Source organism: Passer montanus, unplaced genomic scaffold (genome assembly GCF_014805655.1).
Source record: "Passer montanus isolate IOZ18808 unplaced genomic scaffold, ASM1480565v1 scaffold57, whole genome shotgun sequence".
NCBI classification, from domain to species: domain Eukaryota; kingdom Metazoa; phylum Chordata; class Aves; order Passeriformes; family Passeridae; genus Passer; species Passer montanus.
Window position 1 is genome coordinate 2,392,899 of NW_024370705.1, and position 27,724 is coordinate 2,420,622.

The 27,724-nt window shown below is 43.9% G+C and overlaps 1 protein-coding gene across 1 annotated transcript; it reads left to right on the forward strand.

Moving 5' to 3' along the window:
- The first annotated feature begins 14 nt into the window (after window positions 1-14).
- On the forward strand, window positions 15-27,487 carry MED15 (mediator complex subunit 15). Its single transcript, XM_039725808.1, has 18 exons — window positions 15-327; window positions 4,926-5,013; window positions 6,178-6,229; window positions 6,670-6,699; window positions 8,115-8,330; window positions 8,825-9,090; window positions 10,510-10,887; window positions 11,933-12,031; window positions 16,807-16,926; window positions 21,511-21,653; window positions 21,959-22,086; window positions 23,537-23,671; window positions 24,060-24,123; window positions 24,281-24,347; window positions 25,090-25,250; window positions 25,391-25,557; window positions 25,693-25,791; window positions 25,916-27,487. The coding sequence occupies exons 1-18, from the start codon at window positions 260-262 to the stop codon at window positions 26,050-26,052; spliced, it is 2,418 nt and encodes an 805-aa protein (XP_039581742.1). The 5' UTR covers window positions 15-259; the 3' UTR covers window positions 26,053-27,487.
- The last annotated feature ends 237 nt before the right edge of the window (window positions 27,488-27,724 follow it).

Consider the following 27,724-nt stretch of genomic DNA (forward strand, 5'->3'; position numbering starts at 1 on the left):
CCGTGCCCGGTGAGCGCGGGGCCGGGCAGCGCCGCGGGGAGCCCGGAGCTGCCGCGGCCGCCGCCGCCGAGGAGCGCTCCCGGGCCGGACTACACTTCCCAGCGAGCCTCACGCCGAGCGGGCAGATCCCGCGAGAGTTGGGCTGCGTTCACCCCGGGACTGCATTTCCCGCGATCCCTCGCGCGGCGGAAGCGGCGGCGCGGCGGTTCCGCGGCGCAGGCGCAGAGCGGCGGCGGCGGGGCGCGCTGCCGGGGCCGCCATGGACGTGAGCGGGCCCGAGGCGGACTGGCGCAGCAGCACCTTCCGCCAGAAGCTCGTCAGCCAGATGTGAGTGAGAGCCGCGGGCTGGGGCCGCGTCCCGCCCGTGTCCGCTCCCCTGCAGGGCTTTCCGGGCCTGCCGGGTTCGTGCCCGCTGCCGGTGCTTCCTCTCCTTCACGGGGCCTCTCGTGAGGCGGGCTCGCTGCCAGGGTTTGCCCAGACCCTGTCGGGGGTGGCCGGGGCTGGTGTCTGACGTGATTTTTCCATCTTCTTCCTCTTTCACTTTCCTTTTCTCCAGCAGCGTTGTTTCCTGCCCTGCTTGACACCGGCTGGTGTCGGGCTGGGATTTGCCAGTGTCCACGGTATTGTGAAATTTGGCACGTTCAGCCCAGTGAAGATCACTGTTATGGGCTTGTCTCTGACTTCTGGGGGCAAACATGAAATAGAAATGCTTAATGTGACGTTCAGCTTGTTGCCTTTTCAGCTTTCCTGTGTGAAACAATTGCTTTCCTTGAGTTGCTTTGCTGGCTTTTTCTGGTTTTGGAAGGCTCTTCCACCCCATGCGAGGTGGTGAGCACAGAAGTGAAAGCACTGCTCATTCTTCCTAAAGTAATGTTGGAGTGCTAATTCGTGTCTTTTGGGAAGCTCGATATTCCCGTGTTGATTTTAACAATCCATACCTAAAGCTGGGCTGGTTTTCTGTGGCATGTGAGGGGTGGGAGTGTTTGTGGGTTTCCTGCAGTCGGGGTGCTGGTCAGAATGGCACTGCTGCAGTATTGAAGCAGTAGGGTGGTGTTTGTCTGTCAGAGCCAGACAGACAGGCCTCCTTGGGGCTCACAACGGATGTTTCACCTTCTGAACTTTCTGTGAAGTCATTAATCGTGTTGGATGGATCCCTTGCTTCCTCTCCTGTCCTGCTGCTTTGTCAGAACAAGCAAACAGAAGTGCCTTGGGTGCTGTGCTGCTTTGGGGGAATAAGCACTGCAAACCTAACACAATCAAACTTGGAGCTGTGTTTGTCCTGCAAACTGTGATGTGTCTTCTCTAATGCTCAAAAGTGTTCCAGTGGGAGTGTACAACAAGGGATTAAAAAATTACTGCTACTGACCAGAGAATCTCTAAGGCTGATGCCAAATGAAGAGATGACAGTAATCCTAAACTTTTAATACATGGCCTCTGTTTATTTTCTTTTCTACAAGTGCACAGATGTCTCTGTACAATTTGTGTGCTATTTTTACAGATGTAGTGAGAGCCTTTTTGTCACTTCCAGTTTTACAGGATGGAGCATTTGTATTTGTACATGAATATTTCTATTCATGGCCTTGTTTAAAAAGCAGGCAAAACTGTTCCTGGGATGAGTGCTTGCACTGACTGCAGCAGAGTTTTTTTAGCAATTATTGTGTGTTAGATATCCAAAGAGAGCCTGGCCTGGCTCCACGTGGCCCTTGGGATAAGATGAAGCAGGGTTTGTTGAGTGAGAAATAAAAGCAATACACTTGCCACAAAAACTGGAGCTCTCCATGCAGCAAGTTCCTGTTTCTTTCCAGAAACTCCCAGCTTTGTCATTAGAGGCTGGTGCAGTAGATGGAAGAGGGGGGTAATTAAATATCTGGTGAATCACCTGGAAGTTTTTATAATTGTGGGAAGGTTGTTCTGAGCAGTTAGGGAAATCCAGTCTTAAATGTGTGTACAGCTTGCAGTTCATCCTGCAGCCAGGAGGTGATACTTGTCCAGATAAATGTTAACACCTGGTCTTGGGCATTAAAAGCATGACACCAGTCACATAACTCATTTGGAGTCACCTGAAGAGTTTCTGAGTTTTGAGCCAGCCTCTTTAGAGCTGCTGGATAATTGTAGCAAACTGGTATCTCAGTTTTCATTCCAGCACTGAAGTTTTCTGGGCTCTGGCTTTGTGTTTCAGGAGAAATGTGTGATTTCAGTGTGGTGGGGGGTATCCTGAGGAGTCCCTCAGTGCTCCATGTGCATGATTTGGTGGTGGACATTTGGCAGAATGGTTTCTGATGTCCTGAGTGCAGTGCTGGCTGCTGTGGGCCTGCAGGGCTGAGCAGAACTTGCACACTGGAGCTGCAGTGACTGAGGGGCAGTTCTGGCTTCTCCCAGGTGTCCCAGGAGTCAGCAGTGATGTAGGTGTGCATAAATGCTTTTGCTTGCAGGGCACCACTTTATTCTGGCCCTCACACAGCTTCAGTACATTCTCCCTTCTGAAGGCCTTTCCTTAAGCTGTTTTTAGATGTTGGTGTGGCCTGAAGGACAGGTGTGATCTGGGCTGTAAACTCAGTCTGTGGCTGTGTGAGCAGGGAATTGTGCTCTGCTGTAACTCAGCTGCTGGGATGGTCCCTGAGAATCCTCTTGTCCTGTTTCACTGCAACAACTGATTCACACAGTCATGGTGTGCCCTGGCTAGGGAGGGAGCTGGGCCAGTTTTGAAGGAGAACATGTTCTGCAAGATTTTTCTGTTAGACCAGCCAGCCTGAGTGAGAGGTTGCACATATTTGGGCTGGAAAGAAGCTTCTTGAGAGTGGAGGGGGAATTCCTGAAGCTGGTGTTGGTGCTGAAGGCTGCATCTTGTGAAACCACAGCTCTGAGTGTTCTGCATGAAATCAAAAAAGCAGATTTTTGCTGCACAAATACACATTTACTAATGCTGCTCTTACCTAGTGCTTACAGAGCAGATGGAGCTTGAGTTGGTTGGTACCATCTAGTTCCCAGAGTTTTGTAGAGCTGGGAGTTCTGCAAGGAATGTGCTCTGTGCTAAAGCTATGACTCTTTTAGCTGGCTTCCCTAGTCTTTTAATGCACTATTTTTATGTTGATTGCAGTTAAATATGTGAACAAGGAACAAGTTGTGTGTTTTTGTTTCTTCCCAGTCTAAACCTTTACTGGAATGCTAACAGATAGGACATGGAGAGCCCAGAGTGGCTTTTTCAGTGATGCAGTCACAATAGTACATCTTCCATGTTGTATAATATCAAGAGGAAATGATTCATATAAAAGCAGATAATTTCTTTGCTGTGGATTTTTTTCAGGTTCCTGATACCATATTGATCACTGTCTCTATGTGCTACTTACATGTTACTGTCTTCACTTGCCTCTGTGCAATCTTTGTCTTTTTTTGTCTGCTCACTTTTCAGTGCTCTCAACATGAAAGGCATTATCATTGTACTGGGACTGGAAAGTTAAGGAGGATTCAGAGGAGTGTGGATTTAGAGGCAGCCTTTCCAAAAGGAAAAGTGTGAAAAAAAGAACTTGTTAATAGAGAATTGGATACAGCTTCTTCCTCCACAGCAGAGCTCCTTTATGAGCAGTTCACTTCAAGGCTTGTTTGCCCATGGAGGAATAGTTACTCTGCATATGTTCAGATTCTGCTGCAGTTTGAGAAAGATTCACATATTAGCAGCATTGTTTTGGTGGCTGCCAGGCCCCACAAGAGCCTTGCAGCAGGTGCAATGTTCCACTGTGTTCTGTGTTAAAGGCTGCAGCAGTGCAGCTCCTGGTTTGCAGGTAAGGGTGGGAGTTGTGGCAGCCTAAGCTCCTGCATTTTAAGGCTGTAGCATCTGCTTTTCTCCTCTGAGACTGTCACTGAGTTAATTCAGAAAGTTTAACCCATTTTCTTCTTGTGCAAGTGCCATTCCTGCTGCATGGGAGGTCTTAGAAGTTCAGGGGAAATAAAACAGTGATGTCTCTTCAGAGTGGCTGACACGCCCAGGGGTCACTGCCCTGATGTGCATTTAGTGCAGGGTAGCTGCTCATGCAAGGCAGTCACCAAGAAATAACTTTGATATGTTAATCATGAAGTGAAAGTATTTCCTGATCCCTGGTTTGTGGAATTTAGACTGTAACTGCCAGGCTGCTTTAGAGAAGAACAGGTTTTGCAGGGAAGTTTCTGAGAACGGCAGAGCCTAGAGGATTGGAACAGGGCTTCACCTGGCTGAACACATATTTTAGGATTTTTTGTCCTTCTTTGCATGTTCCATAGTTGAACTGGTTGCTGCTCTTTGATGTCCTGAGAATGCCCCTTCTTTTCCACTCATGTGCCCTGCCCATGCTGCCCCTGTGCCCTCCTCTGTCCCTCATTCCTGCTCCCACTCCTTGTCCTCACTCACTGGGTAAGCCTCTGTGCCTTTAGACAGCCTTTTGTGTTTTATTCCTCCACCTTATGTTTAGAGAATTCTTTTGGAAAATCCTGATGCCAGGAAGCTCAGTCTCATTGTTTGCCAAACATGGATTACATTAATCCTGTCATTCAGTTTTGCTCAAGTAAACAAGTCCTGGTATTTAGTCAAAATATTGCATCAGGCAGTCAAATAATGACTTGTTTAGCAGCTGGTCTTGAATTTCTGCAAAAGAATATTTGTGTTGCCTTTTAGAAATTAGTTGGCTTTTTTCTCCATTATTTGTTTGAAGAAACTTTATAGGGTGGCAGTTTTAAATAATATGTGGTGGGGATTTGGTTTGGTGGTGGTGGTTTTTTTCTTCTTTTTTTTCTAATTTTTTTTTCCAATGGATATTCTGGGTTTTTGTTTGTTTTTAATCCATAAATGAGAGAGAGGTAAAAAGCTGTTTCACAGACCTTTCTAACTACAGAAAATATTTGTAATACCCTCAATTAAAATCCAGCCTTGTTTTTTTCCTATTTTTTTTTTTCAGTGATGAAGCCATGAGGAAAGCTGGTGTTGCCCATAACAAATCTAGCAAAGATATGGAGAGCCATGTGTTCATGAAGGCCAAAACAAGGGTAAACCTCTATTTCCTTCCAGAAGTTACTTGGTGTCAAAAGAAATTTGTAACAAATTGCAGAAATAGCAAAGCCAGTGCCCTTAAGAATAGAGAGTTATGTGAAATTTTGATTTACATGTTCTGCTTCTTTTACCTTGAGGGGAAGTGAGGAGTTCTGCATCCAAGAGATGCATCACACTGGCCTCAGTGCAAGACAGCTTTGCTGATGCTGCAGTGTTTCATGCATGTGTGGAACCACACTTTTCTTACCTGAATGTTTGTTTGTAGTGAATTGCATGGAATTTCCTTTATCTGCAGTGTAGCACCATTCCAGTCTGGTGGTCAGAAAAACCTAGGATATCAAGGGACAGGCTCTGTCAGGAGTAACCCCAAGGGAAGAGCCGTGGTCTCTGTGCAAGGCTGGCTGTAGTGTACAATCCTGCACTCTTGCAAATCATAAACTTCTTCCCTGGAGTGTGTCCTGAGAAATTGGAGAGTGTTGCTGTCTCCACATGAGCCATGTTTGACATAGAACTTGCCTTGGTGAAAACGTTGCAATTCTGATGCCACAAATCTGCACCCACTGCTGGCATCCTCCTGATGAGTTGTTTCATGGGCAGGAAGGCTTCTCTCAGCCTCTCAACTTCCTACAAATTATGAAGAACACTAAGAAAATATTTCAAATAATATTTGTTTTTTCACTTCTGACATTTCTGTCATGTTAGTTTTCCAAGTTATTAATCTACTTGTATTTGTAATATGAATTTAGCTTTAAAAAGAGTTACTGTAGCACAAATGTGACATAATTCAAGGACTTTAATTCAAGTGCAAAATAAGCAGGTTCTGTCCTTACAAAAAACAAATTACAGTGGATAAGAAGTGGAGAATGTATGTTGGTTTATGAAGTTTGCATATTGTGCTCCTGTTAGTGTGGCTGTCAGGGAGGTTCTTTCCTGTGAATTTTGTGGTTTCTTGGTGTTCTTTTACCATCAACCACAATGACGTGTTAGTGAAAATATTCCTAGTTCATAAACAGATTGTTCTTGGAAGTGAACTGCTCTGAAAAGCCCACACACATTGTGGAGTAAAATCCAGTATGTTGAGGAAGAATACTGAAGAACCAGAAAGTAATGGTTATTCTCTTTTCATTTCTTATGGTAAAATACTAATTTTTCACCTCTAGGAGGAGTATCTTTCTCTTGTGGCCAGGCTCATTATCCATTTCCGAGATATTCGTAAGTAATTTTTTACTTTTGGTTTTATTTTCTTCTCAGTTGTGGTTTCTCATTGAATCATCACAAGAGAAAAAAATAGAAAGTAAATTTTAGTGCTTCTGTGTGTGATTCTTAAAAAGTTGCTTTAAAAATCTTCCTGTAGTATGCATGCCCAATTTATAAATCCTATTTCTTTTACACATCATCTATAATTGAGAAGTATTTGAGAAATTATTTAAACTTGCTGCTTTTCCCCCTTCCTAATTTTTTCTGTATCTTTGCTTTCCTTCCATTTTTTATATAGCATTCTGATTACCAAATTGGCTTAGGTTAGTGTATTTTATTAGGGCTACAGTAGACAGTGGGTTTTAAAAATTTATTTTAAAAATTACGTAGACAGTATATCCAGAAGGCCAATGTGACAATATTAACAAGAATGATTAATCATTTTTTCTTTGCAGACAATAAGAAATCTCAAGCCTCAGTCAGTGGTAAGAGTTCCTTTGTTGTTGTTTTATTCCTTCCCTGTACTCTCCATTTCTAAATAGAAAAGCTTAGACATCAGGGCTGTGGTTACTGAGAATAAAGCAGCTGTGTATTCCCTAGCTGGATTTTAAATGGTGCTGAGTAAAGCCAGGGGAGCCTGACAGACCCAGAGCTGTTCAGTGGTGAGGGTGAGAGGCTTGGCAGTGCTTTGGGTGTTTGTGCCCCTGCTTGTACTTCTGTTAGCTCACAGCAACAAGGTTCCTGAAAGCACCAGAGTGATTGAAAATAACCTCCTGCCTCTTGGCTGCTGTGGCTCCTCCAGGTGTTGCACAGAGGCAGAAATATTTGTGGGGCCATTTGCTGAGCTTAGATCTGATCTGGCTTCTGCCTCTGTGCTCATTCTCACTGCAGTGGATGTTAGGGACATAGTATGGTGCTGTGGCTTCATCCCTCTGTAGGGCAGATGTGCAGCCTGTGGTTGGTGAACAGCAGTCTGGCCTGCTGGAAATTCTTTTATAAGTATTCTTAAGAAAGAGGTGGAGTGTGTTCTGTACCTGGTTCACATTGCTTCTGCACCCTGTATTGTGTTTTGACCTCTTGAATTGTCTTTCTCTCTTTAACTTCACTTTTCTGTCTGCCCAGGGTTCAGATTATGAAACTGTCTTGAAAGGCATTGAATTTGTTCAATGCATAATAACAGTGATGTTAGAGGGGGAGCTGTTATCATATGAGTGCAAAAATCCCATACTGTTGTTTCCTTATCACAAAAGTTTCATACCTTCTTGGTGTTTTCTCTTCAGAGCCCTGACTCTTCCTTCTTCACTGTAGCCAGTTGACTCCAGTTCCCTCTCAGCCAGCCAGCCCACTCCTTTATAGCACTCTCCTTCTCATTGATCACAGCAGTGGCCTGTTAAAGTCAGGCCTGCTGCTAATCTTTCATAATTTGCCCTCTTAGGGGTGAGATTACTTTCTGCACTGTCTTCATTTTCTTATATTCTATTCCCCCACAGAGCTGTATAGCAAAGTACATCCTCTGGTCTGAGCATTGCTTCTCTGACTTGAGGAGGAAGATCCACAGTGAGACTCTCTTGGTTTTTGGAGTTAAAAGCTTTATATGCTCACGGAGTTTTGTTGGCAGCTTGTTTTGACTTGTGTATCAAGTTGGAGATGACTAATAAGTCCTTTTCTCTCATGTATTTAAAATCTGTGTGGAACTTCACAACACTGGAGCACTTTAAATCATCTCTCACTCTTTACAGAGCAGCAGAGATGTGCCAGAAGCCTCACAGGCAGGGCAGTGCATCTGAGTTTGTCAGGGTATTGGTCTGAAGTTGCCAGATCAGAGAGAGGATGGAGAGCAGGGGATTCTGGAGAAGCAGGGCCATGGCTGGCTGCATATCAGTGTCTGTTTCCTTTGCAGATCCGATGAATGCCCTGCAGAATCTCACTGGGGGTCCTGCAGCAGGGGCGCCTGGCATGGGCATGGCCTCCCGAGCTCAGGGGGCACCCATGAGTGGCATGACAGGCCTTGGTCCAATGGCACAGCAGATGAGTCTCCCAGGGCAGCAGCAGCCTCCTGGAACCTCAGGAATGGCCCCTCATGGGATGCCTGGTGTCTCTACAGCTACTCAGCAGAGTAAGTGTTCAGTTTGCTTCAGCCTCTGAAGTGCTAGATCAGCTTTGCAGCAATAAGGCCTTTCCCCAGGGAAAGGGTGCTGAGGGGATGTCATACTTCTGGCTAAATCAGCCAAGTGAACTGGGAAATAATTGATTTCAAATACTGCTGCCTAATTGGATGAATGTCTTTCTTAGTGTAGCTGTTACATGAGCAAGTTCTTTCATCATGTCAGCTTCAGAACGTTGTTTCTGTACAGCTCACCCAGGTTTTCCATGGTATGGTGCTTCCTGCTGGTGACCTCGGTGCACATTTCCTCCTGCACATTTTCAGTCTCTTTACTTACCCTCAGTGGAGGGAGAGTGAATTGCAAGTTGGTAGTACAAAGTGTAATTAATTGTGCTGTTAATGTGCCCCATCCATTTGAGGAAGTGCAAGTGCATACTGCTAAGGAAGGACATTAATCTCACACTGTTTGGGTATCGTGTTTTAAGCACAGTCTGTCTTCTCCTCAGCCCAGCTTCAGCTTCAGCAGATAGCTCAGCAGCAACAGCAGCAGCAGCAGCAGTTCCAGCAGCAGCAGGTGGCCCTGCAGCAGCAGCAGCAGTTCCAGGCGCAGCAGTCAGCCATGCAGCAGCAGTTCCAGGTGCAGCAGCAGCAGGCGGCGGCCGCTGCGGTGGCGCAGCAGCAGCAGCAACAGCAGCAGCAGTTGCAGGCTGTCCAGCAGCAGCAGCAGCACATGCTGAAACTGCAGATGCAGCAGCAGCAAAACCAACAGCAGGTGATGACAAACAGCTACAATGGCAAATGTGGTGGTTGGTGTGCTGGTTTGAGAGCAGAGCAGTGGGAGATCCCAAGTCAGAAGTACAGTTTAATAGGAAAATTAAAATAAAATGCAGTAGTACAAAACTGCTGACAGAGTCAGAACACAACTTTACACCTGGCCTGTGGGTCAGGGTGGGGGCACAGTCCCATCCCATGGGGGCTCAGCCCTCCTGCAGTGCCAGCTGTGCTTCTGCTGGAGCAGGGATCCTGCACAAGGGGGGAGTTTTCCTCTGCAGCTCCAGGGCTGCTGGAGATGGGCCTGCTCTTCCTCTGGCAATGGAGGGCAGAAGAAAGCTGCTCCTCTGGGAATGCAGTGGGCAGAGGCTGCTGTGCTGTTCCAGGCTCAGATTGTATCCAGGTAGGAATGCTTGGCTCCTGCCCTGGGCAGGGCATCTCCCCATGGGATGCTGGAATTGGATCAGCCCTGCAGGGACACTCAGTGGCCATGGACAGCAGAGATCTCCCTAGAGAGAGGATGAGTTGTGGAAGAGATAAAGAGCACTACCCCACCTGGTTTTAACAGAGGGTAATAGAATACAAACATTTGGTTACATCTTGCACTGTAACCTGAGACAATCAGTTACTTGTCAGGTGAGGCTTGGCTTGTGTGGAAGTGTCAGCTCTGCCTGTTACTAACACATTTCCTCTTTAGGGTAGGGCCTCAGGTTAGATTGGCAAGTTAATTGACAGCAGTATATTACAGGCTAGAGGAAAGGCTTTACAGATGTTTTGTTGCTTTCTTTTGTCATAGCAACAGGGAATTAATTTTTTTGTCTCTTTCTTTTTATAAATGTCAGGATAGTTTTTCATTCTGACAGAAATTGGGAAAGAATAGCCCTTGAATCATTCTGACAGAAATTGGGAAAGAATAGCCCTTGAATCATTCTGACAGAAACTGGGAAAGAATAGCCCTTGAATTACTCTAGCAGTAGTGGCTGTTTTGTCATTGTGTGACTAATGTGTTGCCACTTTAAAAATGTGTATATATATACACAAGTGTGTATATATATGTAAAATCCTTAGGTACAAAAGCAGGGGAGGAAACTTCAGCTATCATATTCTTGTGCAGTCTTTGATAAGGGGTGATTACATCTGAAAAACAGTATCTGAGCCCATTGGTACAGGAGAAGCTGATGGACTTTACCTTTGCTTTTAAAAGTTACAAGAGAGCTTGTCATGTGGAATACAAGGGTTTGTGTTTAGGGCTGAGATATACAGGGATGAGTGGATAAAAGGTTAGGCTTTCCTTTGGGCTTAAAACATCAGTCTGATGTATTAGGATTCTGTTTGCTTTTGGTTTATGCTGTAAAAGTAAGTCTGCTGTTGCATTGCTGGAAGCTTTAACATCCTGGCTTTTCCTGTTTTTCAGATGCAGCAGCAACAGCAGCAGCAGCAGCTGCAGCGGATTGCTCAAATGCAGCAGCTGCAGGCAGCACAGGTCATGCAGGCACAGCAGCAGCAACAGCAGCAGCAGCAACAGCAGCAGCAGATACCACAACAACAGATACAGCAGCAGCCACCTCAGCAAGTCATGCAACAGCAGATGCAACAGATGCAGCAGCAACAACAGCAGCAACAGCAGCAGCAGCAACAACAGCAGCAGCAGGTGGCTCAGGCACAGCAGTCTCAGCTTCCACCACAGTCCCAGCCTCAGCCCCAGCCCATGGTGTCCCAGCCTCAGGCAATCTCAGGACAAATTCCTGGCCAGGTTATGCCTGTCACTCTCACACCACAGCAGTTAAAAGCTATGCAGGTAAGGGCTAGTGACCAGCTGATTGTTGATTTGTTATGTCCATCTAGAGAAAGAAAACATGTATCTGACTTTTGCTAATAGTGAAGTGGGACAACCATAACTTGTTAAGAGCTCTGCAGTTAGCAAGTTATGAGTACAGGGTGTTTAAAGGTTTGTATCTGGGCCAGTAGAGAACAGTTTTGTACCTAAGAGTTCTGGAAATCTCTGAAAACCATTCATGCAGCTAATATTTAAAAAATAATTTCTTGTCTCACTCATGAATGGACAAGTGAAAAAAGGAAAAGAAACTCTGGTTAAAGAAAAATTGCCTCCATGCAGTTTGCTTTTCTAGAACATGAGCAAGTAGTTTGAAGTGTTCTAGACTGCAGGCAGTGTTAGCTCTCTGCCATGCTGGCTTTGCTTCTGCTGCCATGTTGGGAGGGTTTGGAGTTTACTGTGCTGGTTGTTCCTGCCTTGGAAAGAAGGTGGGCAAGACAATAGTTCTACTCTGTTGATTCTTGCTGGGTCATCCTCTTCATGGTGCAGCTTTTTGAAGTGCTAGTCATTTTTATCTGGGCTGCATAGGTTACTGCTGAGCCAAAGCTCAGACCTGTTTTTCTTTGGGCCTTAGTGGGGAGGAGTGTCAGCCACTTCGGAAGTGGATAAGTTGACATCTCCACTTTGTGCTCCTGTCAGCTGAGCTAGGAGTAGTTAAATGGCATGATTGTCACACTGACAGATGTAATGAATTTATAAACATTTGAAATGCTGGTCATTGGTAGGCTTGCCAAAAATTTAAGTGCCTATTATTTTTATATATAAGACCTGATAGTAGAGGAAAGATGTGCAAGAAGTTGTTAAATTGGGTGTGCAGTCTGTGGGAAAACTGTTCTAAGTGTTTTAAACATGGGAACTTGTTTGCACAAAAAAACCCAAAACCTTTAGTTAGTGAGGCTGGTCTTGTCTCCATAGCCCTTTTAATGAGCACAGTCAATGCAGTTGAAACAGAAATGTCCTACCCTGCTCAGGTATGTATTTTTACTTTGGGTTTGTTCTCATACCCTAGGTAAGAGCTCAGCTGGTCCAGCAGCAGCAGCAGCAGGCAGCAGCAGCAGCAGTGCAGGCAGCTCAGGCCCAAGCTGCTCAGATGGGAGCTTCAGGGCAGGTAAGGGCCCAGGGCCAGTGTCCAGGTCACAGGCCTGTGGCAAGTGCATGCTAGAGATGAGCATGGAGCTGGGTTTCTGGTGGCTCCTGGTGAGGGGTCTGCCACTGGTCATCCCTGGATGGAGGGGATGTGGTCTTCTCTGCTGTTTCCTGGAGTCAGAGGCAGGATTTCATTGCCAACCTCTCTGTGCATGCTCTCTGTCCCAAGTAGGTCCAAGTGTTGCCTGTACTGACACAGGAATGCACATGAGTGAGGTGGTCTCCTGTGGGCACACTACAAGTGTGACTGTTGGTACCTGGAGTGTGTCACCTCTTCTTTCATTGAACTCTCCTAGGTGACTGCTTTGTTGTGTAAACTGATTTCTGTACTGTGAATCTTTGCCTGCTCTCTTTAATCACATGTGATTTACTTTCCATCTTCATGTATTGACTATAAAAAATAGTATAGATGATGAAATCTCTCTGCACTCCCCTTTCAGTCCTTTCATCTTTCATTCTTCTTCTGAGTGAAATGGGCAGTAGATCTAGATGCTCTTGTTCTGGATGTGAATTGTGAAGAACAAATGGTGTGTGTCACAAGTGCAGAGTTCCATTAAAAAAAGAAAAGTGCTGGGTGAAAGCTTGTTGTCTAACATGGTTTTTTATCCTGCAATACACCTGCAGCCCCAGTGGTTGTTTCTTGATGTGTGTCTGGTATGAAGGAGACATGGGGAAAACATGGGGAATGGCTTGAGCTGAACCTCTTATCCCATTTTCCACAAGAATATGAAAGTCTTTTGTGGCTTACCTGTGTTGTGTTTGATATTGAGGCATTTTGCAGACGTGGGTAAGTACAAATATCACCACTCTGTAGATGAAGAGAGAGGCAGACAGATGAAATGAGGCTGACTAGGACTAATGGCACAGTTCTTTTTGTATACTCAGACATTCCATGTTTTTCAAGCACCATTTTCCATTCAGTGCACAAGTGATTTTATAGATTCAGTAAGAAGCTTTTTGTGTGGACTGTGATAGCAGTTCTTCTCCAGACTTGTATCAGGGATGGTGTCTTGTACCATGGTAACTCTCAGCTGGCCACATCCTTGTTGGTGTGGCCAAGTTCTGTTTCTGCATTGCTCCTTTGGCTTGTGCCAGTGTTACACAGGATGTAAAAGTGGGCAGTGGTAAGTACAGGTGGGACAGTGCTGGCAGCAATGCAGAATTCTCTTCATGCAGCTGAAATGTGAATTAAAACTTGTTTGTTTCTTAAATAATTTCCAGGTGGGAGCTGCAGGGACTTAGGCTGACTGGAAGGAGACACAATTTTTTCTTGTTACTAACTTCAGTGGTGCTCTTTTCAACTCTGAAGCAAATGGATTGTGTTTATGTAGAGTCAACTGAATTCTTGCCCCTTTAGTGACTTCATGTGCCAGTGGCTTAACAGCACAGAGCATTTGAAAAGCTTTGGGTGATGACATGGTTGACAGGCAGTTTTGTGTTGCAGCTTTATCCAGTCCTGTGTGGGGATTGCTCTTTATCTACCACATGTGGAGTTTGGAATATTCCACACACAGGCTTTACTCCACTGATGTTCATGCCAGTGCAAGATGAGTCTACTAAAATTCACCTGCCACTATGAAGTCCAATAACTAAATGGGTTTCTTGTACTTGTCTAAATATTTTCTGTATGTAATAGGTTTAAGATTGTGGCTGTATATAATATTACAATGCAGCTTCAGTGTTGAGAGTGTGTAAGGCTTTACTTTATAAGTCTCTTTTAAGACTGGATTTTTGCTTTCTATTTAGTACATTTTTCAGTAGCATCAGCATTTTAAATACATCTGCCTTGATTTCTTTATTTGGTTCAGGGAAGCTTTTTTTAGAAACAAGCCCTGTCCTAATCTTTGCTCATTACATTTAAATTTAGTTTTTAAGGGCTTTCAAACTGGGAATTTTGCTTGCTGTGTCTGCATTTTTCCTTTTCCATAAAGTTTCTGTAAATCCTTCTTAATAAAAGTAAAAGCAGTCCCATGTTTAAACATGGATCCGTGTGAGAAGTTCTTCTCTGAAGTTACAAAGACACCACACAGGTCAGTGTTACCCTGCTCCAGTCCTTGTGAGCACTCAGGGAAGCTCACAGCAGTAGTGTCCTAGCAACCAGAGACCTACACAAAATGCTTGCAGCACCCAGGAAAAAGAGCTGTAATCAACTGCAGTTGAGTATGAGTAAAGTTAAAGTTAAGTATGAGTTAAGTGAAGTCACTGTTGTGGTGCAATTCCTTCAGGTGCTCAGAATGCAGTGGCTGATGCTGACTGGAAATCTGAGCTGCCTTCAGTGCAGTGGCACTGCTCACCAGAAGCTGTGTATTTATGGACTGCTGAATGTTTGGATGTTAGATAAAGGAAAGCTGCAGGTTCTGGATTCTATTTGTTCTATTCCAATTCATTTTTATAAAATATTGGGGTTTGTGGCCTTACTTTGGAGGGAGATCCTCTTCTTGCTCTCTGATTTATCTCAATTTACAGGGTCTGGAATTTTACCTTGTAAGAATTCAATGTCACTTGTAGAGGAAGATATTGTTCAGTTAAAATCTTTCTCAAAAGCACTTAAACATTTCTGGTTGTATTCTTATTTTACAAGAAGAGTAACTCCTTTATGGACATATTGCCCTGGAACCCCCTTTCCTGACTCCTTTATCAAAGGGTCATGGGTTTTGTAAATATAAACTGGCTGCAGAATGGGGGAACATAGATTGCTTTTGTTAAGAGAGTGGAATTGGTGTCATTTTGTATATGTATTTCCTTTCCAAAGCACACATTTAAAAAAATACAAAAAACTAACCCAAATTTGTAAGCTTGTGCACTCATTTGACCAACCACAATACTACAAACAGCTGAAAGCCTTTGAATTGGAGTTTGTCATGCTGGTATTCAGGGGTTTGCCAGACACTTAACCTGTGAATATTCTTCTAATTTCCTTTGCCTCAGTGGAAGTAATCTTAAATCTTCACTTTTTGGTGGTGTGGCTTCAGAAACATGGCCAAGATGGGGCATGTGGGTCACCATAACATGCCTGGGATTGCACAGCTCCAGAGATCTGTGTGCATTCACGAGGGTCTGAGATGGGGTCGTTGTGCCTGAAAGGATATTCCCCTCCCACCCCAGCAATTCCCCCTTTTTTTTTGGTTTTGTTAGGATTATGTTGCTTCACCAGCTCTCATGTTGATACTGTAGCTCTTCACTGCACTCCCTGGCATCCCCCTGTGCTCTGTGGCAGTGCTGGGTTGTTGTGTTTGCTCTGCAGCTGCTGCATGCTGTGTGTGCACGTGTGCATGTGTGTGTGATGTCTGAGGCACTCCCCTCTGTCCCCCTTTGGAAATCCTGTCTCTGACCATCCCTCTCTGCCTGGATGGAAAGGGACTGCCTTGCTCTGATGTTGTGAACTAACAGCTGTGCTGAATTTGACACTGTTTTCTTTATCAGTTATTGCTTTCTTTTTTCAGTCTTGCTATGTTGTATTTAATTTGATTTATTTTTAACAATTGTAAGCACATGCATTCTTTGACTCTAAAGATGTGTTGCTGGCTGCTTCAGTCCATTTACATAAACACCCAGCAGGAGTGCCCCAAACCATTTAAGGAAGGAGACTACATTATCTCTTAGATTAGCTAGGATTGTGTAGGTTCCTTGGTAACATGTAAGCCAGGAAAAAAGGGTAGCCTAGGGAACTTTACTGTAGATCTTTGAAGTCCCAAACAGAAGCTCTTTTACTGATAAGTGAATTTGCCAAAGCTACCTGAATACTACCCCAAAGATATGCTGTATTTGTTGTAAATTCTCAGTATGTGGGGTAATATCAAATTTTAAGTAGTAGAGGGCTATACAGGTATAAAAAATTAAATCTCTGTGGCTCATGCAGGCTGATGGTTCTGAAAGACTTTTAGACACTGCAGAGCAGCATAGTCCCAATACTATTTTAACATAAAAATTGATTCTAATGCTAACCTTTATCATTTACCCTAAATGATTGTTCTTTAGGGTGTGCTCCTCTATACAGCTGGAGAATCAAAAAGCTTGAGGAGATCATGGACTCAGAAAAATTTAGCACACCTTAGTAGTAGAGGAATAGGTATTTGTCAAAATGATGGTAATTAAAAAAGTATACTTGAGTTATTGTGTGGGTTATAAAAGGAAGGAAATAGATTTCTCAAAGCTGGAAGTCCTTTTAATTGTCTTTGGTGTTGCTATACTGGCCTAGGTTAGGCTGGTGTGAAATTTGCTCACTGTGGGGTAGTGCCCTGACAGCTGCTGTTGAGCTGTCTGACAAAATGTCCTGTACCCCAGGGGGCACAACCAATGCTGCTGAGCCCTTGGAGTCCACAGTGGGGAAAGCACATCAGCAACCTATGGCATTGTGGAGCTGCTTAGATGGAGTGCTCCTGACTGCAGTCTGTGAGTACTTATTTCCAGAATTGAATTGTAGAACTTCAGGATGTCAGGAAAAATTTAGGAAAGGCCCTTCATGGAAGTAACAGGATAGTTAGCCCTTGATCCAGGAATCTGAGACTGCCCATGGGCTCTGGCAGGATACCAGGAGTTCATGAGGATGGACAGGAGGAGTATCAAAAGGATTTCCAGGCCAGCAGGTCAGGTCACCCTGCAGAGAAAAGCTCACTAACCTTCCCTTCATGCTCCCCCTGCCCAGTCCCTGGAGGCTGCATGTGCTTCTCATCCTGCCAGTGCACTGCATTTCTTGTTTTGCGATTACTTTTGTCTGTTGTCCCTCTGTCCTCAAAGATGATCACCGCACCCATGGCCCGAGGTGGGATGCAAATCAGACCACGGTTCCCGCCTGCCCCCGCGGTGCCGGCCGCACCTCCGAGCTCCGTGCCCTTGGGCGGACAGCAAATGCCACAGGTATTTACTGGGTCACAGCAGGGCTTCACTGCCTGCCGCTTCACTTCTGCACCAAACTGTCAACTTGCTGCTCTTACTCAGGGTGTTGGTGTGTTCACGTTGTGGTTTTTATGGATCCTTTTTCATTTTAAACTGTAGGTTTTCTTGGGATGTCAAATAAAGCGTTTTTAAAGTGGGATGGATCTTTATTTTAACATTTAAAACTGACGTGTTCAGAATTGATTCAAGATTCAAATTGCAGGTCCACACTCTGTGAGTGTGCATTTCTGAGTGTTGCAAGTCAGCACTGCAGGGTACCTGGCTAAGTTGTGCCCAGGACCTTGCTTGGCATCTGTTCATGCTCTGTGCAGGTGCTTGTTGTGTTGTTAGTAAACCTGGCTTGTTCCAGTTTGAGCAGCTCCTTGGCATGGTATCAGGGACCCAGAAGAATTTGGGCTGTTCTTTTCTTTCATGGCTGTGTAGGAGAAACTGCCAGAAGGATTCCACTTGTACCTGCATCAGAGAAGATCCTGTGCAGGCAGGCTGGCAGCTCCTATCCAGCTGTTGCTGGAAAATGCACGAGGTCAGAGCACTTCATCTCTTCTCAGCAGTTTGCAAAGGCAGTGACAGTGACCAGAAAGATTCTGCAGTCCCAGGCAAACACACCTGTTGCCATTTCTGGTTGCAGATGGATGCTCATTTCAATCCAGTGCAGTGTGTGTTTGTTAACTGACACAAACCCAGCCATAGCTGTGGGCTCAGAGGGGAATTTCCTCTGTGCTTTGTCAGTGTAGCAGTTAATAATGACTGAGATAATCATCTCCCATTTCAAATTTCCACAATATTGAGGCTTTCTCATGGATATTTAAGTATTAGTTTTGCTTCTATTTAATATTTGACTGATAGCAAGAGACTTCTAGTTCAGGCATTCAGTGCCATAGGGTGATCTTTACTGAGGAGCTTTGACTTGTGACACCACATGAGCTGCTCACCAGAAATGCTCTCAGTAGCATGCCAGGGAGTGTGAAAGTGATGTAGAAGCTGAACATCTGGTCAAAGCAGAAGAAGAAAAGAAATTTTTCATGAGCAGTGATTGTGGTGAACATGGCTCTGAAGCAGGTGCTGGGATGAGTGAGTGAATCATGGTTTACTGGTGGCTGGAAACATGTTTTGCAGGCAGTCTGACCTGCCCTATAACTGACAGCTCTGGACCAGCATGCATCTCTAGCATTGTCTGCCAAAGCACTTTGTTCAGGTTCCAGGTAGATTAGAAATTAGAAATGTTGTCTTTTATGTCTCTTAATGTTATAAAATGCTAAACTGCTGCTGTCTGCTGGATATAACTTCCTGGTCATGAGAGGCCTGGCAGCTGCTGACAGTAGGATGAAGGGCAGTAGCAGATATGTGGTTATTAATCACTCATTTAAGAGATGTCCTCTCCTTGACTGTAGTGTCAAAATCCATTTAGATGTGGTGATAGGTAGTTCAGGGTGTATTTTCTCTTTAGAAAAGAATCTTGGTGTTGCACTGAAGAATGCTTTTCAACAGAAGGACCAGATGTGAAATCAATACCTTGTGGCTATTTGTTTTTACCACATATGACAAAACAGTCTGGCCATTTTCATCACAATACTCATTGGATTCTCCAGTGAGTTTATTTGTTTGGTTGGGGTTTTTTGCTTCTTACAGTCTTTTCAAACAAAACAAAAAACTACTGAGATGAGGTTTTATTCCACAATCACCTGGTGTTTTGATTTGCAACAGAGTTAGAACTGGAGCCCTTACCAGCCTGATCTCCTGAGTGCTGTTCTGTGCCTGAGACTGAGCAAACTGGAGACAGAACTCACAGCTGGGATTATCCTCCAGGGCAGTGTGCTCTGAGCACTAAGCTTTGGCTTGTGGATGTGAATGCAAACTTTTACCATGCAAGCCTCAGTACCTTTTGGGCAAGAGTTCAGGAAATGAGAGTGTGGTGTCATGTCACTGTAGAGTCACAGAGCAGATCCATGGACATGCTTTTATGTGCAGAAATTCATGTCCCTCAGTGAAAAAACATGTATTTGGATTTCCTTGTGTCTGCTGAAGATGCAGGGTGTACAAATGATCAGTAACCATGGCCTAACTCTGGAGCTGAATGAATTCAGTGGAGTTAAAGCTCTGGAGGAGGAGGGTCTTTGTCTTTTGGGTTCATAACTATTTTTGTAGTGTGTTTGGGGTTTTTTTTCTTTATTTTTAAGTCTTCTTTTTACTCAGAGTCAGCTGCGAAGAGCATTCCCTAGAAATTGAAGTTTCAGTAAATTGTTAAAATCTTAATCTTTATCCTACAAAAAATGTAGAAACCTAAATCTGAAATAATCTTTAAATCTGTTCTATAGAAAGACATCTGAAATGATGTGGCAAATGAACTGCTGTCCAAGAAAACCAAGGCAATAAGTCAGAACTGCACACTTCTGAATGCGTGTTTTTCAAAATGTCACAGTTTTGCTTACTGTTAAGCACTGGCCTTTGAGGTTCTGAAATGTAGGTGGCAGAAAACAATCCTGGAAAGGATGAAATCTGTTTGCCTGTGCAAGTATTTGGATGAGGAGGGGCAGTGCAAAAAAATTCAGTTGGTGCTTATGTGCACAGTAAATTCTGCATATCCTTTTCTTCACTTTTCTGCAGCATTTGTAAATTAATGTAAATACTACCCTTGGTGCTGAACTACACACAGAAACTTAAATCTGGCAGAAAACCTAACGAAATCTTTCTCCTTCCTCTCCAAACCACAAGGATTTATGTGTCCAGAAGTCCTTTTTTGTAACCATCTTGGGACACTTAACAGGGGCCTGATTTTCAGGAAGTGATGAACCACTCCAAGTGGTGTTAGTCTGACTTGATGCAAAAGGGAGCAGTATCCATATGGGTGAGTTCCAAATCACTTGCTGTCTGATAGCACATGAAATGGGCTTGGGAAGGATCAGGGAATGCTCTTTGCAGTGTCCATCCCAGCTTCCTTCCACACGTGCTGTCTGCAGGAGACAAACTGTGCTTTCCAACCTCTGAAATGCTTTTCCAGCTCTTGAGGAGGGACATGCTGTTAAAGAATCCCCCTCCTTTGGAGAACAGAAGCCCAGGCTCTGTAGTTGTTCATTATGGAGAAAAGGAAAATATTGTATCTTCCTCACTTTGTATTACCTTTGTGAGAGAGGTGGCAAAGGTTGCAAAGGTACTGGAGTTATTGAAGATGGAAAAAAAATCCTGGCATGTCAGGCTGCATTTGGTTTTGAACTGTTCTGTAATGGGTGATAAACTAGTACCTTCAAGATGAGTAGTTCTGCACTGAGCTGGGGATTGTTTGTGCTTTTTGGGAGGGGATATGACCTTTGCATGGCTGCAGTGAGATGGACCAAGCAGAGCAGTTCCTGCTGTGGTCAGTGTGTCCATGCAAAAGCAGACAATGCAGTACTTTCAGTGTGCTAAATATCATGTCCTCTGCATACAGTTGGGTTATTTAGATGGATATTTAACAAGAGAGTGAAGGGCAGCACAAATTTGCAGTGCCTGTGATGTGCCTGGGACTTGTGGATTTACTGGAACCTTCCCTTAAAAATGGTTTCAACTGAGGGAAAGAGTTGTTAATTCAGAAATATTAATCAGTGACTTACAGAATGGACACATGGGTTAATAAGCCACAATCTATGGCCTCTGCAGGCTAATTCCATTTATCTTTGTGTGTACTTATTTATAGCCTCAAGTCATAAGAACTCTGTGCATGTACTTTAAACAAATGTGATCACTCAATATCTGCATTACTATCCCATGCCTCTGCCACTGCACAGGTTTTCTTGTTTGGTTTTAAGTGATTAAGTGAAAATGTGTATTAGAATAAATGTGAGGAGTTGCTCAGATTTTAGTGTTCATCTGGCTCTGGCACTGGAGAGTGTACAGAATAAACTTAGGAGTTTGGTGCTGTTCTGGAATGCTCTTACTTGCTTTTTTGTCCTTTAGGCACACCTCATCATTCTCCAAAGGTCAGAAAGCTACTTCATTTTCTTTCCCCACACAGCTGTTCAGTTTGGAGTTTCTGTCTCCACACAGATTTTCAGAACTCAATATTTAAGCAAGATGTTGGTGATTTGGCTTACCTAATTTCTTTTCTTCCTTCTTCCTAAAGAAAACCAGTTGAGAAGCTGCAGCTGAGTCTGACAGACCTTTGAAGACTGTAATTAAAATGTCTAAATAAGGAGGGGTTTTTGACTCTTAATTATCAAGTGGGAAATGTCTTTTCCTGCTCTTTAGTTCTAATAAAATACAGATTTTTCACATGGCACTTCAGACATTTTAATTGCAACATGATGGTTTGAGCAGTGAAAAATAATTATTATGCAGTTAATTGAAGCTATGTGCAGATTTAATGGTCGTTTCTACTGAAGTTGATAAGATTTACTGTCCTGAGCTTCAGGAGTGATACAGGTGGGAGTGTCCTTATGGGGGAGAAAGGAAACTAATGCTTTCATTCCTTGTAGGCCTGAGGATACACTTCTCTCCACAGGGAAAGCCTTTTAGTTAGGTTCCCTCTCTGCTCCTTTGGTTGTTATTGATGTGTCTTTTCCCACCCTGCAGGTCAGCCAGAACAATATCACCATGATGTCATCCCCATCCCCTGTGCAGCAGGCTCAGACTCCCCAGTCCATGCCTCCACCACCACAGCCCCAGCCATCTCCTCAGCCAGGCCAGCCAACCTCTCAGCCAAACTCCAATGTCAGGTGAGCCCCACTGCAGAGCTGAGCACTTCTGGTAATGCTATAAGGTTTCAGAAATATTCAATAACCTCACTCTGTTTGCATTGAAGTGAATGAATTTTAATACCAGCTCCACTGGGAGCACAGGTGAGACTGTGCTGAATTCACTCTGAAAACTCACATTTTACATAAAGAATCTGTGTATGAAATCTCACCAGGGCAGAACTACAAACTGCCATCATGATGCTTACTAAAATCATATCTGCTTACAGGCTGATGATCCTTCCTTGTCAGATTCTGGCAGGTTTAATTTTATGTTTATTTTCCAGCTCTGGCCCTGCTCCATCACCCAGCAGCTTTCTGCCCAGTCCATCTCCACAACCATCACAGAGCCCAGCAGCTGCACGAACACCTCAGAACTTCAGTGTCCCATCCCCAGGTCCTCTAAACACTCCAGGTAATGGTCTGAGAGCTGTACTGCACACCCTGGGATGGGCTGTGTTTGGTAACTAATAATTCCTGGGAAACCTGTCATTTTTATTTACAGTGTAAACTTGCAAGAGCTCTGCATAGCAGGTAGTGAACACTTCACATACAGCACATAACACAACAGCTTGGGTTCCCAAATCAAAATCCACTGAAACCTCTTTTCTCATTGCTGAACTATCTAACGGGATTTTCTAACTTCCCCAGTCTTTGAAAAAGAGAATGATATTTAATTTAATGGAGCAAGTTTATAGAGAAATAATGACTCCTTATTCCAACAGGAAGGAACCCTTAGTGACACTGTGCAGTTGTAAAGGACATAACCACTTCATCCCAGCAGCAGTTAATTCCAGCAGCAGTTAACTTCTAACATCATAGTTCTCTTACTGAACCATGGGTTTTTCTAACTTCCCCAGTCTTTGAAAAAGAGAATGATATTTAATTTAATGGAGCAAGTTTATAGAGAAATAATGACTCCTTATTCCAACAGGAAGGAACCCTTAGTGACACTGTGCAGTTGTAAAGGACATAACCACTTCATCCCAGCAGCAGTTAATTCCAGCAGCAGTTAATTAATTCCAGCAGCAGGCTGCTTTGCTCCAGAACCCCTTCCCAGGTGTCCTCTGGCACTTGGCACGTCCCTCCCAGTCAGAATAAGCAGTTTTGTGGTGCTGTGGATGGAGGTGACATACTGGCTCCTTCTCATCCCACTGTTGTGTGCTTTGCAGATAGGAAAGGACCCACTTAACAAAACTGCTGTGAATTTATTTTGTTTGTTTTGTGTTTAAAGCATCAGAGTGAAGGTAAAATAAAGACCTAGAAAATGGGTATATGGGACTTTGAAACTTTGCTTAAAAAAAAATTAAGTGGGAATTGCTGTTCTGCCCATAGAACATGTTAGTTCCACACAAAGACTACAGGTTGAGCAAGCACTTAAACTATGGAGGGTGTCCAGTTGTGGATTTGGATATTTGACACGTTCCCTCCCAGTCAGAATAAGCAGTTTGTGACACTGTGGATGGAGGTGACATACTGGCTCCTTCTCATCCCACTGTTGTGTGCTTTGCAGATAGGAAAGGACCCACTTAACAAAACTGCTGTGAATTTATTTTGTTTGTTTTGTGTTTAAAGCATCAGAGTGAAGGTAAAATAAAGACCTAGAAAATGGGTATATGGGACTTTGAAACTTTGCTTAAAAAAAAATTAAGTGGGAATTGCTGTTCTGCCCATAGAACATGTTAGTTCCACACAAAGACTACAGGTTGAGCAAGCACTTAAACTATGGAGGGTGTCCAGTTGTGGATTTGGATATTTGACACGAGCTACACTTAGAGTGCCACATTTCAGATCAAGATTAATTAAGAATAATGTTCTGCAATATCTTTTATCACCCTGTGACATGCAGTCTTCCTTTTTGCCAGGAAATCCAAATTCTGTCATGAGTCCAGCCAGTTCTGGTCAGTCAGAGGAGCAACAGTATCTGGAAAAACTCAAACAACTATCAAAATACATTGAGCCACTCCGGAGGATGATCAATAAAATAGATAAAAATGAAGGTGAGCTTTCCTGTGTTTGGCCATGCATTTATCTGTGTCAGCTCTCTTATCTGCTGCAAGAAGCAATACTTTGTCTTTTGTGGTGACTTCTTTTCCAGGGATTAAAAATGTCAGAGCTGTTCTTTCTTGCTTCTAACTAAAGACTTTAATGTCAGGAATGGGCAAAACCCTTATCCTTAAATTCTCATCAGTTTTATTTACTTCTGATGGTTTTGAAACATGAGAAGTTCATGCTTTGGATATACTTAAGATTAGATGAAATATCTTTAATTCTTACTACTTTCTTTAGTGTTGGCTCATGTTTTCATTTTTGACAGTGTGCTGTATTTCTGTCTGCAAGAATGGAAGCTTTTCTTGTGGTCAGTGTTTGTTTCTCACACTGTTTCAGACAGGAAGAAGGACCTGAGTAAAATGAAGAGTCTCTTGGATATCCTGACTGACCCTTCAAAACGGTAACTTTTCCTGTCAGTTTTCCCAGCTGCTCCAGAATCTGCTGTTAGCCCCCAGCCCTGCTGCCACTGAGGCTGTCTCTGGGGCTCAGACAGCAGGAACACTTCAGCTGAGGCTCCTGTGTGGTGGGGATGTGCATAAATTTCTCCTCTTCCACAGGTGCCCCCTGAAGACGCTGCAGAAATGTGAAATTGCTCTGGAGAAGCTGAAGAATGATATGGCTGTGGTATGTAATGCTTTGTGCCAGCACCTCATTCCAAAAGGCCTTAAGCTTTGGCAGGATCATTTTTACAGTTTTTATTACTCATGGTGTTAAAACTTCAAGTAAGGTTGGACAGAATAAGAAAACAGGAAAAAATGGGCAAGCATTTACTCCATGTTAGTCACCTGGGTGTATCTTTTAACTGGATTTCAATTTCTTGTGCTCTGTGCCAAGACTTGAATAATTCTTTTTTTGGACTGTGGCTAATTTCAGGTCAGCCTTCCTAAACCAAAACTGAGTATGGTTTTTTTGCTTTACTTCCTCCTTTAATATTACTATGTACACTTTTGAGAATCACTTGCATTTTGTGCCTTGGAACTTCACTGCTACAAAATTCTTCAGACTCAGCAGTAGACATTTCTATTTCTGGTGACGATTAAAGGACAAGGGCCTTGTGTTGTGTTTCAGCCAACCCCACCCCCTCCCCCCGTGCCCCCCACCTGGATTTCAATTTCTTGTGCTCTGTGCCAAGACTTGAATAATTCTTTTTTTGGACTGTGGCTAATTTCAGGTCAGCCTTCCTAAACCAAAACTGAGTATGGTTTTTTGGTTTATTTCCTCCTTTAATATTACTGTGTACAGTTTTGAGAATCACTTGCATTTTGTGCCTTGGAACTTCACTGCTACAAAAATTCTTCAGACTCAGCAGCAGACATTTCTACTTCTGGTGACGATTAAAGGACAAGGGCCTTGTGTTGTGTTTCAGCCAACCCCACCCCCTCCCCCCGTGCCCCCCACCAAGCAGCAGTACCTGTGCCAGCCCCTCCTGGACGCGGTCCTGGCCAACCTCCGCTCGCCCGTCTTCAACCACTCCCTGTACCGCACCTTCATGCCGGCCATGACGGCCATCCACGGGCAGCCCATCACGTAAGCACCAGGCTGCTCCTCCTGGGAGGGGAAGTGCCTCTGCAGAAATCACTAAAGCAGCTGGGCTCATGGGTGGGGCACCCATCCATTTTGTTTTTGGAGTATTTAACAAGTCCTCCTGTGGGCTCTGTTGTACGCAGGGCCCCCATTGCTTCCCCTCGGAAGCGGAAATATGAAGAGGATGAAAGACAGACCATCCCAAATGTCCTACAAGGAGAAGTTGCAAGATTAAATCCTAAATTCCTGGTGAACTTAGACCCTTCACACTGCAGTAATAATGGCACAGTTCATCTCATATGCAAGCTAGGTAAGAAGAAGTGGGGAGAGTGCAGTCAGGTTCCTGCTTGGGTTCACAGGCTAGAAGTGAAGCTCAGTGATGCACTGAAAGGCTCCTGTCTGGCAAGAAGTGCTCTGCTCTGATGGAAGTGTGTTTGCCTTTCAGATGACAAGAATCTTCCCAATGTCCCCCCACTCCAGCTCAGTGTTCCAGCAGACTATCCAGACCAGAGCCCTCTGTGGATAAAGAACCCCAGGCAGTATGGTATGGCATTTGTTGGGCATGTGAACGTGCCAGTAGTGGGGAAGTGTGAACATTTCTTTTACTTTAGTGTTTTAACGTGATTTTTATAACAACTTCCTTTATCTGTTACTTTTTTTTCCTCCAGCAGCCAATCCCTTTTTGCAGTCAGTGTACAGATACATGACTTCAAAGCTATTGCAGCTCCCAGACAAGCATTCAGTCACAGCTCTCCTGAACACCTGGGCACAGAGCATTCGCCAGGCCTGTCTCTCTGCTGCATAACAGCTCAGCTCCTGCGTCGTGGAGCCAGGAAGAAACTCAACAGCTGGCCTCTTCCACATGCCACTGGACAGCCACAGTGTGGGGAGGTTACTTCAGAAGAAAGAAAAGCCTTATGTTGTGTTGTTTCTAGGCTGTCAGGTTCAGCAGAGAACCTGATGTTAGACTTAGCTCTCATGCTTTCTATCTTCTGCCTCTGTGGACTTTTGCCAGCGTTTTCAGATATACAAAATGTGTATATATGGTTCTCAAGACTGTATTTAGGGTGAGTTTTTATTGTCTTCTTAGAGAAGAAATTATTTGTGGACTTCCATCAGGGAGTCTGGTATAAGAGGGGGTAGGGAAAAATGTCCTAATTTGCTTCAAAATTTGCTCAGTGCCAGTATTTCTTTCACACTGTATGTTTTGTGACCTGATACTGCCCCAGAAATAAATGAGCTGTAACTCAAATGTGCTTGCAAACTTGCCAGTGGATGCAGGAAATCTTTTTGACTGTTAGCTTTGCCCAGAGATGGGGTAAATTACATCCTTTTAAGGCATCACTCAAATATGTGAGATAAATCTGCATAATTATACTTGGGGGTGGGAATGTGGAACCAAACAGAGCAAAAAAAGATTTCATTTTATAAAACCTTTTATAGCTTGTTTAAATGCAACTTTATATAAATGGTTTTGGGTTAGCATGGACCAGGTTTCTCACTCCAGCTGAGTAAGGCTGATGAGGAGGGAGAAGACATAGTGATGTGCACACTGACTTCCTCTATAAATTCAGTAAATATGTTCATAAAGATGGGGGGAACCAACAGCATAAAGGCCAAGTAACACAAATCAGTCCAGCAGCTTTGTAGCTACATTTCTTCTTTTCAGAGTCTTTCTGAGGCCCCTGGCTTCCAGTGGGAGTTAATGAGTGCACTGAAAATGTTTCTCTACTACATCAGTTTGTTTAAATAAAAAAGGCAAAAAACAACATCTCAGGAGTAGAACTGACAACTAACTCATTGTGCCTTCAACAGTGATGGGCACTCAGGTCAGTCAGCAGCTGCCTTAGTGCTGGCACTTTGAATGAAAACATTTACCACAAGTAACTCTAATTTAATGCATTTTTCATACTTCCCCATGTGTCTAAGTTGCTCCTTCTTAAGTTCCTGGTGCAGGAGACTTTCAGATATCAGATGTTCCAATTATATCCTGCCCCATCTCTCTGTATTGTGCAGCAAACCTTAAAGAGTAGCTGGGCTCTCTTACAGTAGTGTCAAGAAATTGCTGTGACCTCTAAATCCATGTGGTGTCATCAGTTTTAGGCTGTTTTTAAATGTGGGTACTTAGTAAGCACTGACTGAGGCAGCAGAATGCTGTCAGTATTTTGTACATGAGTTAATGCAGTATCTGTTTGTTTCTACTGTAATAAATTTATTATTATTCCTGTGTTGGATGCTAACATTGCACTGCTCTTCCCCTGTTAGGATACCAGGGGATGAGGGTTACTGTGTTCTGGGGTAAGTGAAAACTCACAGGCTGTGAAGGTTAGGGGACAAAATCATAAATGGCTCTGTGCCTCATGGACCACATCCTTCCTGTCCTCAGTGAACTGGAACAACTGGTCAGGAGGTCAGTGATGGGATACACCTGTGGCATGACTGCAGTTTTATAAATACTCATGGCTCATTCTTCTCCC